Raw genomic sequence first — 16,260 nt, forward strand, 5'->3', positions numbered from 1 at the left:
TTTTCTGTTTTACACTTAATTAATATTTATCTGTTGATAGAAATAAAATTTTAAACACAGAATTTTGAGAGATTCGAGTTGATGAAGATTGATAGGAAACCCATTTGTATTCCTTTGACTTTGTAGATAAAATGATGAGGCCTACACGAGCAGAATATATGTTTTCCTTCTGTGCGTTATATTAACGGGATATTATGGAGGTAAAAATGTTGTTCCTACCTGTATCATTTGGTATTTAATTTTGTGTTTTCCAAGTTAACCCTACTGGCAGAGTCGAGGACTTAAATTCCATAGAAACACATATTGGTGAAATCTGCTGTAGGCGACTTGTTATATCAATCATTATACGTTTACAGGTGCTGAGGTGCCAGTGTAACCCGGACAAAGTAACAGTCATATTCCAGTTAAACAACTACATATATACTGGGAGCGAAGCTAGTTTTAAATCGCCAGTTTTTCTGATTAATGTAACAGAATGCGGACGGTAAGTGGATACTTTCTCACAGATATATTTCAAAACAGTGATTAATAAGTTTTGTATAAGTGCTTGCCTGTGGTTATAACTGTATCATTTACTGAGGCTCGGAATCTTTTATTAACGTATATTCAACGTAATTTGATCAAAATGATGTAATTATAGTTCTGCGATTTCCAAAAACCAAATATATCAAAATGTATATATAAGTTCTCTGAAATAATAATCATCTTATTGATAGTTTACGCAATAGTAACTACTCTGTCTGATGTAGGGTGTTCTCAATAGGCCTCAATAATTGTCAGGTAATGTTACACCGTTGTAATATTGAGGTTAAACCAAGCAAGGCCATTGTTTACGCATTTAACTCCATTTATCGTGTCACTACGACAGTCCTAATACATACCGTAAACCTATATATTTTAGCTACAAATCTATTTTGCGCAGGAAGCACTGCTCTTAATTGTGATTGCGCTAATTAAACTCTATATACTATTTCTATAGATAATATACGATGTGCCAATTCCTCAGTGTGTTAATCTGTTATAGAACGTGAAAAGTTGGTACGTGGTAAGTTGCATACGTGTACAGTAGGCTTTATGAATTATATGTCCATTTTACATCTTACACATCTTACATATGTTATATGGTCCTATGAAGGTATGTTTTAAACTCGATTTATCGATACTTTGTAACTGAAAGAAGGAAGATCTAATTTTGTCAGAAAGAACAGATGTTAAAAACATAATCTTCAGAAAAAAAAAGAAAAAAAGAAAAAGAAAAATCATCATTCAAATACAATATTATCTGTACGTTTGGACTCACTTAATCGCCCTGCTACAAATTGTTGCTACATGTAACAGATGCAAAACCATTCAAGGACATAGTCGTCAAGATCCCCCTCCCATGCAATATTGTGTTACATGAAATTAAAGTTGTCAACATTCATAACAACATGAAACACATGGCATAGCATTAATATCATTACATGTATTTATTTCATGTTAGTCATCAAGACTAGTCCCTGTAAAAGTAATAAAAAGGCTACCAAGCAAAATTCATTAAAATCTTATAATTCCTTCAAAAGATATCGTGAGAAAACCAAACAGCCAATTAGGTCACAGCAGCCTAATTAAACATGCGCGGAATGTGATGATAATGGAACTTGAGCGAGGGGTTCAGGTTATATGTCTACCAAGCAAGTTTCGTCAAAATCCGATCATTTATACATTTATCAAATGAGTTATGTCTACCAAATAGTTTGTTTGAAAAAGATATCACTTGAACAGGGGGTTTTGAACTTAAAAAAAACCTGTACATTCTTTATTTTGTATCACCGAATAACCGTAAAACTATATTTCTGACATATTTCGATTTTCATACTGGGTAAATATTTTTGTAGCTTTATGTTTTTTCAATCTTTTGTTTCTGAACTTGTATTCTAAATCTAACGAGGATATGCAATATAATGTGAACATTGAAAGGCCGAAATGGCCGGTCTATTGTTATACTTACAAATTATTTGAAGCATTTTATTAGATTTCACCCGACTTATTATATTCTAGGAGCTGTGAAGAGGTTTCCAGTTATCTGGACAAAAGTGACTTCAAGGAATACAAGGGCCAATTTAGTATAACTACCAAACAACCACCCATCTTTAATTTCCAAAATGAAAGTGGAGAGATGGAGTTTTTCCTTGAAAGGCAGAACTATAACAAGGTAAATACGATGTCAAAGACCGATACACAATACGGCATGCCATTTGTTAGAAAGCAGAATCAAAGTATTATGCTATGTTTCTTTGCATACATGTTTCTTTTACGTCATGTACAAAGAAATTGTACCTGATTTAATGATCTGTTTAAATGTTTCCTAAGACACTATACCTGACCATAAGACAGCACTTTAACAACTCCAGGGTGGAAGCAGGTCATGACTTCCTGGTGCAATACTGTTCCAATATAAGCACGGATGATCTCGTCAGGCCTTTCAACATCTCACCGAACTCAACTGTACACTCCTGTAGGTAGGTATTGGCCAATAATATTAAGATGTAATTTTTTTTGGAAATACTTCTAAAAATAGATTTATTAAAGATACTACATCACCGCCTTCTTTTGTTCTGCTTCTCACAAAGGGATATAAAGTGTCACTCATGGTATACAATTTATGTAATTAACAGCAACAAATGAAAGGATAATCACATTGTCCTAATAATGATATCTTATAAGACCTTAATATATCGTAGCGCACGAGAGAATTTCTTAGAGTTGCAATAAAATGTTTATTAAAATTGAAATAAGAAGAGTTTGTGTGGGTGGTAATAGCGGACATATGGTATGATCCGGTATTGTTCTTGTTTTTTTTTATCAATCATAGTTATTCTGTATCTAGATAAGGCACATTTAAAAATTCATATCATGCTTTTTTTTTTTTAGAATCGGCGTTACATTGGTGGCGGAGTGTCCTGATAATTACTTCGGTGCCCAGTGCGATACCTACTGTATACCCACAGACGATCCCACGGCAGGACACTACAATTGTAGTTCCAATGGGGAAAAACTCTGTGTACAGGGTAAAAATATATTACTTTAGTACATGTACATATGTAGGTAGTGTAAATATACGGACATACTATCGAGTAGCTTTTGTAAATTAGGAAATTAGAGGATTGGATCTGTCTAAAAGGCACACACATTATCAATATATAACTGAGCGGAGTTAAAGTTGTCCATATACAACATAGCGTTAGTCAAGGAATAACCGCGGTTGAGTTATGGTAAGAGAGTCAAAGTCCATGACACATGCCGGGAATCATTGTTGAAAGAGGATGTTAACATCTGTCAATAATATTTCATTTGTGTTTGATCCGTTTAGATCTTTCGTCAAGGTTTAACATTGTGGATTAATAGCGATTGTTTTCCTATGCGAACCTAGAGAGTGATATATGGAATAACGTTGTTACCAAGGCAGGTAATGATTAACCCTGAGGGGCGAGCTAAAGAGGCCCGATGGAATGGAATATTCCACTACAAGCCTGTATAGGATACCGAAAGTGACGAATCCTTGACGGAATGGGCTTTTTCCTTGTTTTGTCTATAAGGATATTCCAAAAGTATTTTAAAGGAAAGATGAATCTTTAATGAACGAAAACAATTACACACATTTATTATTGGAGGGGAATTTATCAACTGTTTTATATCTTTTCGAGTGGTATATTCTCGCTGTTAAAATTTACTAAACCATTACGAAACGTTCAGGTACACTCGAAACTTCTTGCAGTGTATATAGATGGAAAAAAGCACTATCACGTCAACCACTGACAATGATAGGGATGGGCACCTTTCGTTAATTGATTATATAAAATGTGCAGCAGGCATTGTTTAAAAACAATGACAGCAAAATGAAACGCTTTTGTTTACCAAGTATTTAGCGCAGAGGGATTATGGTTACAAAAGTAAGGAATCGCGATTTAAAATGCTTAAAACGTCTTTTTAACGATTGTCATACAAGATAAACCTACATGCAATTCAGCTGCCAGACTGGTGCTCATGAATTGTCACACGTGTCTGTCATTTTTAGACATCTTGTTTTGTATTATCTAACATCCTATCATTTAAAGAGGAATCCCCTGTGTGTGAGATGCTTGCGTGCTGTGAATCTGTGTGTTTTGGGAGCCTACGGCATTTTTGTGTTGTCTCCTTGCGATAGCGCGGTACTAATGCCGACTTTGCAGTGCTACCTCACTGGAGTCGAGGACACCCAGGACAAGTCATACTGACAACGGACGAACTAGTCGTCCAACTCCAAAAACAACTCTAAGATGGAGTAGTAATTACATTGTACCAATTTTACAGACAAAGTGGGGGTAATATTTTATCTTCAGGGCAAATGGCGGTGAATCATCGATGACGCGGGAATCTTGTATTTTTCCCTGTATAGAATAAGTGAGTTCATTCGTGGAGGTCGTTATTGTCTCTCCACAAGGTATTAACTGATGAATGAATATGGCAATTTAAATGATGATCTGTTAATTAATTTTAAGATATAAACATTTTCGTTGGTTGAAATTTCAGTTTTTATTTATTTTTTTTTATTTTCAAAGATACAATCATAAGATATTTAGTATGTATTTTAAAGTAATTATTGAATTTAAGACGGCTTCACTATGATTATATTTACAGGCTATGATGGTATAAACTGCTCTCACAATATCGACGACTGTTACAATATCAGTTGTTCTGATGACGGGACGTGTCAAGATGGTCTTAACACTTACACCTGTTTATGTAAAGATGGATTTAATGGAACTCACTGTGAAAATGACATTGATGATTGTGTCAACAATGACTGTCAAAATGGCGGGACTTGTCACGATGGGATAATGAATTACACGTGTTCGTGTAGTGGTGGGTTTACTGGAAATCACTGTGAAAGTAACATTGATGATTGTGTCAACAATGACTGTCAAAATGGCGGGACTTGTCACGATGGGATAATGGATTACACGTGTTCGTGTAGTGGTGGGTTTACTGGAAATCACTGTGAAAGTAACATTGATGATTGTGTCAACAATGACTGTCAAAATGGCGGGACTTGTCACGATGGGATAATGAATTACACGTGTTCGTGTAGTGGTGGGTTAACTGGAAATCACTGTGAAAGTAACATTGATGATTGTGTCAACAGTCGTTGTCAAAATGGCGGGACTTGTCACGATGGGATAATGAATTACACGTGTTCGTGTAGTGGTGGGTTTACTGGAAATCACTGTGAAAGTAACATTGATTATTGTGTCAACAATGACTGTCAAAATGGCGGGACGTGTCACGATGGAGTAATGAATTACACGTGTTCGTGTAGTGGTGGGTTTACTGGAAATCACTGTGAAAGTAACATTGATTATTGTGTCAACAATGACTGTCAAAATGGCGGGACGTGTCACGATGGGCTTGGAACTTACTCGTGTTCATGTAAAGAAGGATTTAATGGAACTCACTGTGAAAATAACATTGATGATTGTGTCAGCAATGTCTGTCAAAATGGCGGGACGTGTCATGATCGAGTTATGGACTATACGTGTTTATGTAAACAAGGATTCTCGGGTGTTCACTGTGAGCGACCCTCTTCAACATCAAAAGCACCTCTAACACCGAAAGTAAGTACTTCAAGTGGACTTACACAGCCACTTTTAATATACAAGTTATATGTACCTACTCCATCTTTCCCTTTTCCTCGTGTAGTGTTGCAGAGTTTAGTATTTGATCTTTGATATTGACATTGTAGTTTGCTTTGTTTTAGTTAACTTTAAATCATGAGAGCCACTTATCAACACGGACACCGAGTGTTTCATTGCCGGAGGAGGTAAGTGAGAATATATCCTATTCTCTATGAATTTCAAACGTATTTAATAATTCAGATCAGAGGCTTACATTCGCTTCATTTCCAATCACGCCGATTTTCGATTTTAATTTTGGATTAGGCCTTGAATGTTGACGCCGTGTTTTACTTTAGTTAACATCACATCGTGAACACCTTACATCAACACGGAAAACGCCCGTTTCATTATCACCCGATGTAAGTAGAGATATGAATTATTTTCCAGTCTGATATCTTTTATATCTTTCTATAAAGAGTGCCGCACGTTACGTGAAATGTTTCGCCTCCTACACACCTTGTTATGCTATCTTTCCGTTTGACACCTTGTTTCTCCTTTTTGACCTTGCGAATGTAATATCTCAAACTATAGTTCTCTATCAATCTCGTTACTCTGCATTCTCGCTATATCAATACAGAAACTACCCGTTTCTTTATTCGATGCCGTATATACTATTGGCCTCCTCCCATCGACCTGTGACACTGTTTACTAATCTGGAGTTTCCTGTTTCCTTCGCATCAGTCATCTTTTTGCTCTTATGTTAACGTCGCAGTGCATTTTGTTTTAACTTACTTCCGATGATAATCATGCAGCAGCTTTAACAGCTCATAAATCAAATGTTTCGTTGGAGTCCTAGGTAAGAAGGACTAGATTTTATTCACTTATTGCGTATAAACTCCCTCTTTTCCGCCCAGTGCCACGTCCCTGCAGACCTCAATGTACTTTCCTCACTCATTGCTTCCAGTTTGATGTTTCCTTTTTTCAACTTTTTTGAAATTCTTGTAGTTTGAATTGACTCCGTTGTGCCTTGTTTTTTTAATCTACTTTCAATTCTGTATACAGTCTCGTTTTCGCGTATTTTAAATAGCAGCTTGCCTTTTTACCTGTTATCGATAAGAGAGCATATGCGGTACATTACACGGTTATGAATTTGGGGTTCTCTGTTACCTCTCTGTTTTCGTTTATGGACAAAGTAAAGATTGGACTCTTACGTTAACGTCGTAGTAAATTTTGTTTTAGTATACTTCCGATCAGGATCATCATTCAACAAATTCAACAGCACAACCAAATGTTTCAATGGTGCCGGAGGTAAGAAGGACTATATTTCACCAATCCCATATAAACTCACTTTTATCGCAGCAATAGCACGTGTTATCTAAACATTATTGTCTCTTCGGATGACAACGTACTTTCTTCATTAGTTCGAGCTCGATTTTTCCTTTTCCGGACTTGACAATGCACTGTATGTGTTTTGTTAACTTTCAATTATACGCATTCTTCATAAACACAGAAAACTCCGGTTTCATTGTAACAAAATAGAAGAAGCAATATGTCTTTTTGTCCATTACGATATTGCCTCTGTTTCTGCTGCTATACATACGGTTATCCATGTGGACCTCTCTCTCATCTTTCCTTGATCGTTCGTCTTCCTTTTTCTAATCTGCTTTATTTAAATGTTGAAGTATATTTTGTTCAAGATTACTTTCAATCGTGACACTCATCCAACAACACATGAACCGAATGTTTCATGGTCGTCGAAGGTAAGTATTCCGGTTTTCCTCGCCACTACTCTATAGTCGCCATCACGTCACAATTAATGGCACGTGTTCTTCACTTCACCTTGGTCTCATTTGTTCTCTTGTTATCATTGTTCTTGTTCCCTTTTTCGTATTGACTCGTTAAGATTCTGGTCGCGTAGTTTAATGTTGTAGTATATTGGGTTTTAGATTACTCTTTCAACAACCCATGAACCGAATGTTTCACTTCCACCAAAGGTAAGTAGACCGATTTCCCCCGCCACTACCATATAGCCGCCTTCACTTCTTGTCTCTTGTTACCAGGACTGTCGCGTGTGTTACACAAAGTTATTGTTTTCCTAAATATCTATACATCCCCTTTCTTCGTTCATGTTTTTTTTTACTTAAAGTTATCTTCGACCTTTTTGTTCATGTGTTTCATACAAAGTCACGTAACTATAGCTATGCATTTTAAATGAGTACATGTACTCAATACGTGGGGAATGTATCTGTAGCACCAGTCGGTTCAAGCCGCTGCACTCTCAACATTGTCTTCGGATTTTATCCTTGTGTGCAGACGCTATAAAATATCAATTTCAATAGAGAAGTGTTCTGGAAAGTGTCATAAAACAACGATATATGATGGAGGCATCATGTCACAGGAAAACATTCCTCTAAAAGGGGTCCTGCTAACAGCTCAAAGTCTTATGAAGACATAAAGTTCTGAACACACTCAAATCTCAAATGTATAACAGTAACTAGACGCATATAAGAAAAAAGAAAGTTGGTTAGAAAGGAAGAGGAATTGTCCTATTTAAATTTTCGGGACTAAAGGTATTGTTGAACATCAAGGAAAGTGTTGTGAGTCATGATTTGATACATTTTCCCTTGTCTATGCCTTGGAACAAAACCTTACTCCGATGGCGGACACTCATCTCAATGGCTAACCGTGAAGTAATATCAATGGATGTATTATATACCATTCTACGTATAATGTACACAATAAGGTCATTCAAAGACTATTCTACAAACAGGCCAGTCTTTATGATGTCATGACACTGAAATGTCGCCCCCGACCTCAGTAGCGAGACAGCCCACCTGGTCAAATTATACTGACATCAGGCGAACTAGAGCAAGCGTTCAATAAAATCATAAAAGTCAGGCAGTGTTGAGGGAAACATTAGAACAAAACGAATAGCATATGAAGAAAAAAATGCGATACTCTTGCAAATCATGTTATGGTAACAATAGATCCACACTATTACGCACAACCTGCATAATTGGTTGATCAGTCTCCGCACTGAACACTAATGAATCATATACCACATATATCCTGTCACAATGTCGATACTCAACCTGTATATCAGGTTAATTTATCTACTTAAGTTTAGTTGTTTATAAATCATGCTATTTATTTTTGTTGTAACGATCAAACTTTCTGACATCAAATACGTACATGTAAATATTTCGCGTAATTATATGATTTTGTTCTCAGGGTCATGTTCAATGCGATATCCCACAGTTAACCGATTAATTTCTCAATTTGTATTGAAGATTGTTTCCAGAACTTTTATATATGTTGCCTAAATGTAAGACATAAATATGTATAACAAAACTATCCCGAATAAATAATTGATAACTGTTATTTATTTTGTCGTTGAAAATGAAATCAGCCATTAATTTTTTTGTTTTGTTTTCGCATTGAAATATCATTCAGCTTAACAGTTTCTCTTCATTAAATTAGTAAGCGAAACTCATTTACCTTAATAATTAGACCAGAGGAGAAAAAGTCCTTTTTATCCAAACAAGGAAGAGAAAAACAAATTGATTTCAGCCGAAGACATCACACAGAAGATCACAAAGGACCTTGCAATAAGATCAGATGAGGGGAAGAAAGGGGCAACATTTATGGCAGCAGCCCACAGGCAAACGGCTCAATCGCCATTTGATTATATCCATGGTTATTTTATTGGTTTTATTTAGATACGTTAATAAGATCTATGTTACACCATTGGTGCAATGTATAAATCTTTGAGGGCTTCTTTAATGTGTTGTTTCATCCCACAGCTTGCCGTAATTGTGACCTGGCAGTATGGAATCAACCTATTGCCAATACAATAATTGAAACAGCAATACACATTATAAAATCGATATATTACATACTTTTGCAGAGCTAAATATTGTGTGTTACTAATCGATATGACAAACTCTTTATCTTTGAGCAGATTGAAAATGCATCTTCACCACAAAAGTCAACAAATATCGCATCGATTGCCGGGGGCGCTGGAGGGGCAGTCTTTGTACTTGTCGTTGTTGTGGGTTTTGTCATATACTTGCGGAGGAGACGACGACGCCCGGTACGTTCATTTTCTTTTCCTTTTTATTTCCGAATAATGCTGAGAGCGATGATGACAATGTTATTGATGATGAGGTTTTGGGCAGTTCTATACGGTATAATAAAAGGAATTAACTTCGTTTCTAAAGACTTTATTGTTTCAACAGGAAAACCAAGACCAATTAAATCAAAACGGCGGACAGGTGACGTATAATTCGACTAATGGAGTTAACATTCACACCAACGGAGTTAACACTAAGACCAATCTACAGGACGTCGGCCTTGAAAACGGGTACAACAACGAGATATACGAGGACAACGAAGGGACACAATTATAGTAAATTGCTGAAGACTGCTCCTTGCATCATGCACTCGAATATGGGTGTACAACAACTCATTCGCCATCATTTGATTTAGACTTGGTCAAGTTATTTTATACACAGAGCATTTTTTGTGATTTTTACTATGCGATAGAGATGTATTTCTGCTAGTATAGTACAAGATAGTGGTGTGTGATACGTGTTCTATATAAGTAGTTCATAAAAGAGACTCGGCACAACAGTTAATTAAAGGGAAATCAATTCGAAAATGATTACAGGGAAAGTCAACTGATAATGAAAACAACTTAATATCAAAATCAAACACACGACTTTATTTTAAGATGTCTTTATTTCTTCGAAAAGGAAGTTAACAATATCACCTAAGGCTCCATGTATGTTTCACCACATCATGATGATCAATAAGCATTTTCACATTGGTTATCACGATAGAGATAATTATATTGATATCAGAACTTTATATTTCACATATGAACTGTCTTCTACCACACCTCATACAATTATGCAGGGAGTTGTAAGCCAAGTGTGGAGTCCATGGACAAATATTCAACAGTCACTCACCCATCTCAATGATAGGCAGTGCTGTGAGTGTTACACTGTAACGCTAGATATTTGATTTTGATAACACCTACTAATCGCTGACGATGAGGTCTGGCTCGTCCTCTCGGAATGTTAACTGATAAGATAACATGACAGCTACACACATTCGTTCTTCCTTGTTGATTTTGATTGGTCATTCTTGTATCTGGCGTACGTGAGCCACTCTAACAAATTGTTATCAAATAATGGTATTCATTCCGAGAACCTGCATACTATACATGTTGAAGAAGGAAAAATGTTTGATAGAATAACTTGCAGCACTAAGACATCAAACTCATCATTTGCAGCAATACTTTATGATAAACCAGCACGGAAATGCCATATATCGATACGGTAGCACTGATCCCTACCCTTTCGCGTTTTACTATACGCTAACCAATCTCTACCGGTAGGCAAACCTTGATAGCCGACGTAAAATACTAAAGATAGCATGAGTAGTCACACATGACAAATATGTATACTAACACGTTATATAGGCACTACGTGACATAGGTAGTAGAACATGACATATGCAGTTACACAGAATATAGTATTAACACATGGCATACATAGTAACACATGACATATGTAGTAATACATGTCATGCATAGTAACATATGTCATGCATAGTAACACATGCCATACATAGTAACACATACCATACATATTAACGTATGACATACATATTAACGCATGACACATATAGTAACACATGACATACATATTAACACATGACATACATAGTAACACATGACATACATAGTAACACATGACATGCACAGTAACGCATGTCATACATATCAAAGCATGTCATACATAGCAACGCATACCATACATAGTAACACTTGTCATACATAATAAGACATGATATACATAGTAACACATGCCATACATAGTAACACATGACATACATAGTAACACATGACATGCATAGTAACGCATGATATGCATAATGCATAGCATAATTTTTAACATATGATATAGTTAGTAGTGCATGACATGCATAGTAACACATACATACATAATAACACATGGTATACAGAGTAACATGACATACATAGTAACACATGACATACATTATAACACATGACCTACGTAACACATGACCTACATAGTAACACATGACATACATAGTAACACATGGTATACGTAGTGATAGATGACATGGGTAGTAACACATGCCATACACAATAACACATACCATACAAAGCAACAAATGACATACATAACACATGACATGCATAGTAACACATACACAATAACATATGGCATACAAAGTAACATGACATACATAGTAACACATGACATACATATTAACACATGACATACATAATAACACATAACATACAAAGTAACACATGACATACATAGTAACTCATGACATACATAACACATGACATATATAGTAACGCATGACACACATAGTAACACATGACATACATAGTAACACATGACATACATAGTAACACATGACATACACAGTAACACATGGCAGGCATAATGCATGGCATACTTTTTAACATGTGGTATAGTTAGTAGTACATGACATACGTATTAACATGATAAAGGTAGGAACATATGACATATGCAGTAATAGATCACTTACGTATTAACACATGATAAAGGTAGAAACACATGTCTTAGGTAGTAATACATGACATACGTATTACATGTAACATATGATATAGGTAGGAATATATGACATATGTAGTAATACATGATATGTAGTTACGAACGACAATGTTATTAACTCATTACAATCTTACTTACATAAGCCACAGGTAGTAACACATAACATGCAGTAACACATAACATGTAATGATATATGACCCACACAGTAACACATGGTATATGTGGTAACACTTGACAAATATAGTAACATGTTATATAGACAATACATGACATATGTAGTAACACACGTCAAATGTGGTAACACACGAATATTGTGGTAACAAAGGTCAAATGTGGTAACACACGTCAAATTAGGTAACACGAATATTATGGTAACACACGTCAAATGTGGTAACACACGTCAAATGTAACACACGTCAAATGTGGTAACACTCGAATATTGTGGTAACACACGTCAAATGTGGTAACACACGAATATTGTAGTAACACTCGATAAATGTGGTAACACGAATATTGTGGTAACACACAACGGTAGTAACATATGGCAGTAGTAACACGTGATATAAACAGGTGTAAGTACATAGTTTTTCACTAGTACTTATGTACATGCGACATCCGCATGACACATGTAAGCGTAGGACACACAACTGTGTGGGGGAAGATAACCTTTTCTTCAATTTATCACGATCGGGTTATCAGGAGTGCATGTAACGGGAGGTTGATATACTAGTACATGTATCTACCCCCTGGTGACGAATTGTATTGGTATTCGGCTACATATGTTTAGGGTGGTTATAAGGTTATAGTGTAAAAACATTAACAAAATGGCTTACTTGAGCATACAATTTTCTGAAATGAAATGTAAACATGAGTACATGTATGAGAGAATGTGATTAGTTGGTGAAAGACTCAATGAAATATTTACAGCCTTACATGGATATGAGATAAACGGTTATTACATACAATGTATAAACATGATGGTGATCACGTGATAGTTGGTTTGAGAGGGATCAAGTTAATGTATTTTAACATAGCGTCCAGGGCATCCACAAGCAAATCACACTATTATTCAATGTAAGCCAAAATTTATGTGTTTTCATTTTTGAGGAGATGTTGATATACATCATGGAAACATGTACGCAAATAATTGATTGAAGGCTCATCATGGGCTGGGTACCTATTGAATCTATTGAAGCATGTGATCGACAAAATATGTAATATTCCTGGAACATTCAATACATTTAATGTTAAATAGCACTGCTTTCAGTGTTGAGTAAGGTATCTGACACCTTAAACTCCTTGCTCCTTGTCAATACTGTCCTTGCATGGTTTAAAGCAATACCAAACCAAGCTGAATCTCTATCAGATGCAGATACCATTTGATCACCTTCCGTTAAATAACAGATAACAAAATGTGAAATAAATCATAAGGCATGAACGGATAAATTATTCCTTAGTCTTGGCCGTCCAAGCCAGTCGAGGAAATAAATGCATAATATTTAAGTAGTATCCGTCTTTCCATTATTTAAAGAAATTGTTGCGAATAATTTGACAAAAGGGCGGGTTTTTTGCCTTGATTATTTGACATATTGTCAGATATATGTGTTTTATATATGTAGAAGTTGTCATTGCAATGTGTAAGGCTGTTAAACGCTTTGTGTCATTGTAACATGTAAGGCTGTTAAACGCTATGTGTCATTGTAACGTGTAAGGCTGTTAAACGATATGTGTCATATTAATGTGTAAGGCTGTTAAACGCTTTGTGTCATTGTAACGTGTAAGGCTGTTAAACGTTAAGTGTCATTGTAATGTGTAGGCTGTTATAACGCTATGTGTCATTGTAATGTGTAAGTCTGTTATAAGAATATGTCCCATTGTAATGTGTAAGGCTGTTACACGCTATGTTTCATTGTAATGTGTAAGGCTGTTAAACGCTATGTGTCATAGTAATGTGCAAGGCTGTTAAATGCTATGTGTCATTGTAATGTGTAAGGCTGTTAAATGCTATATGTCAATGTAATGTATAAGTCTGTTATAAGACTATGTGTCATTGTAACGTGTACGATTGTTAATGATATGTGTCATTGTAATGTGTAAGGCTGTTAAACGCTATGTGTCAATATTATGTATAAGGCTGTTAAACGCTATGTGTCATTGTAATGTGTAAGGCTGTTTTAACCACATGTGTCATTGTAACGTGTACGATTGTTAACCCTATGTGTTTTTGACATGTGAAAATATACATTGTGTAAGGCTGTTATTTAACGATTGAACTGTTTTAAGCTAGCATTCATAAGTCCATGAATGCCGACTGAAAGCAGTTCAAGGCTTATATTATCGCTTGTGATTTTGAATCACATTTCTCTATTTATTAACGGAATTCAAATTTTCCCGCTTTTATCGTCCACGAGTTCTGTCAACCGTCTACACATATCCTTATTATATAAATAGTGCGTGAAACAACAGAATACACGACAAGTTCAATGAATGTATTACTAATATTTTATACATACAAAATGACAAAAGAGTAGAGGATATCTAACAGTGTCTTCAGTAATACCAAATATATTTCACGAGTGGGGCTAATATTTTGATATTTTTCACTCGTGAAAAATATCAAAATATTAGCCACACGAGTGAAATATATTTGGTATTACTGAAGACACTGTTAGGTATTCTGTTTATTACATTTTTTATCAACGAAAAACCTACCCCGTATGCTAACTAGGCCTAATGTAAACAAAAAAAGTAGTTCCCCCTGTCCAGGTGCTGACATATATGTCGGGCTTTCTGATTGGTCAATTATTTTGGTATTTTCTAATAATTAATTTGATTGGTCAAATCAGCAAAAGTGATATTTTTCACTAGTAAAAAATATCACTTTTATAGAATGAATAATTTTGATATTTCACTGGTAAAAAAATGTAATAAAACGTTATATGTCACTGTAATGTGATCTAGTATGTTGCGTAAGGCTGTTATAATGCAATGCGTAGTTGTAGTATTATGAAGTACATTGTATAAGGCTTTTATAATGATATGCGTCATGGTAATGTGATCTAGTATATTGTGTAAGGCTGTTACATTGTATAATGTAATACGTCATTGTAATGTGATCTAGAAAATTGTGTAATGCTGTTATATTGTAATGCGTCATTGTGGTGTTACAATGTAATGCGTCATTGTGGTGTTACAATGTAATGCGTCATTGTGGTGTTACAATGTAATGCGTCATTGTGGTGTTACAATGTAATGCGTCATTGTGGTGTTACAATGTAATACGTCATTGTGGTGTTACAATGTAATACTTCATTGTGGTGTTACAATGTAATAAGTCATTTTAATGAGATTTAGTACATTGTGTAAGGGTGTTATAATGTAATACGTCATTACAATATAATCTAGTACATTGTGTAAGGCTATTATAATGTAATACGTCATTGCAATATGATCTAGTACATGTTCATTGCGTAAGGCTTTCATATTGTAATACGTCATTGTGGTGCGATCTAGTACATTGTGTAAGGGTGTTACAATGCAATACGTCATTTTAATGTGATTTAGTACATTCATAATGGAACTTTTATAAAAACGTTCATTTCATAAAATGCGAACGCATCCAGCCAGGATTAATAATTGAATTTTTTTGACCTTTTAAAAAGTTCACATGAGGAATTTTCAACATATAAAAATAACATTTAATAACATTAAGAACAATAATGATTTTGTTAAATGAAACGATGTCTGTTAAACCAATTTTTGCGTTTAATTAATGTATTATTTTGCATAACTCAAGAAGTACATGTAGTTCAGCAAACAAAAGAGTAACCACTGACTCTTAGAAACAAAGATTTCAAAGGCAAATGTTATCGATAATACTGCAAGGAAATGTATGGAATATTTGGAATCACGACAAAGTTGAATTCACATGTACAGAGTAGGATTTTCATCTGCATTACGTAATTAGGGTATTTAGATTGAGATTCGGAATCGACTTGTGCTATCAA

General features: G+C 35.2%; 1 protein-coding gene across 1 annotated transcript; it reads left to right on the top strand.

Annotated features, from left to right (window-relative positions):
- The first annotated feature begins 4,623 nt into the window (after nucleotides 1-4,623).
- LOC117338178 (fibropellin-1-like) lies at nucleotides 4,624-14,829 on the top strand. The gene is made up of 8 exons (XM_033899450.1): nucleotides 4,624-5,633; nucleotides 5,777-5,839; nucleotides 5,990-6,052; nucleotides 6,873-6,941; nucleotides 7,331-7,393; nucleotides 7,580-7,627; nucleotides 9,595-9,726; nucleotides 9,872-14,829. Exons 1-8 carry the CDS (start codon nucleotides 4,644-4,646, stop codon nucleotides 10,040-10,042), a joined length of 1,599 nt encoding a protein of 532 aa, XP_033755341.1. The 5' UTR covers nucleotides 4,624-4,643; the 3' UTR covers nucleotides 10,043-14,829.
- Nucleotides 14,830-16,260: the final 1,431 nt, after the last annotated feature.

This window comes from Pecten maximus, chromosome 1 (genome assembly GCF_902652985.1).
Source record: "Pecten maximus chromosome 1, xPecMax1.1, whole genome shotgun sequence".
NCBI classification, from domain to species: domain Eukaryota; kingdom Metazoa; phylum Mollusca; class Bivalvia; order Pectinida; family Pectinidae; genus Pecten; species Pecten maximus.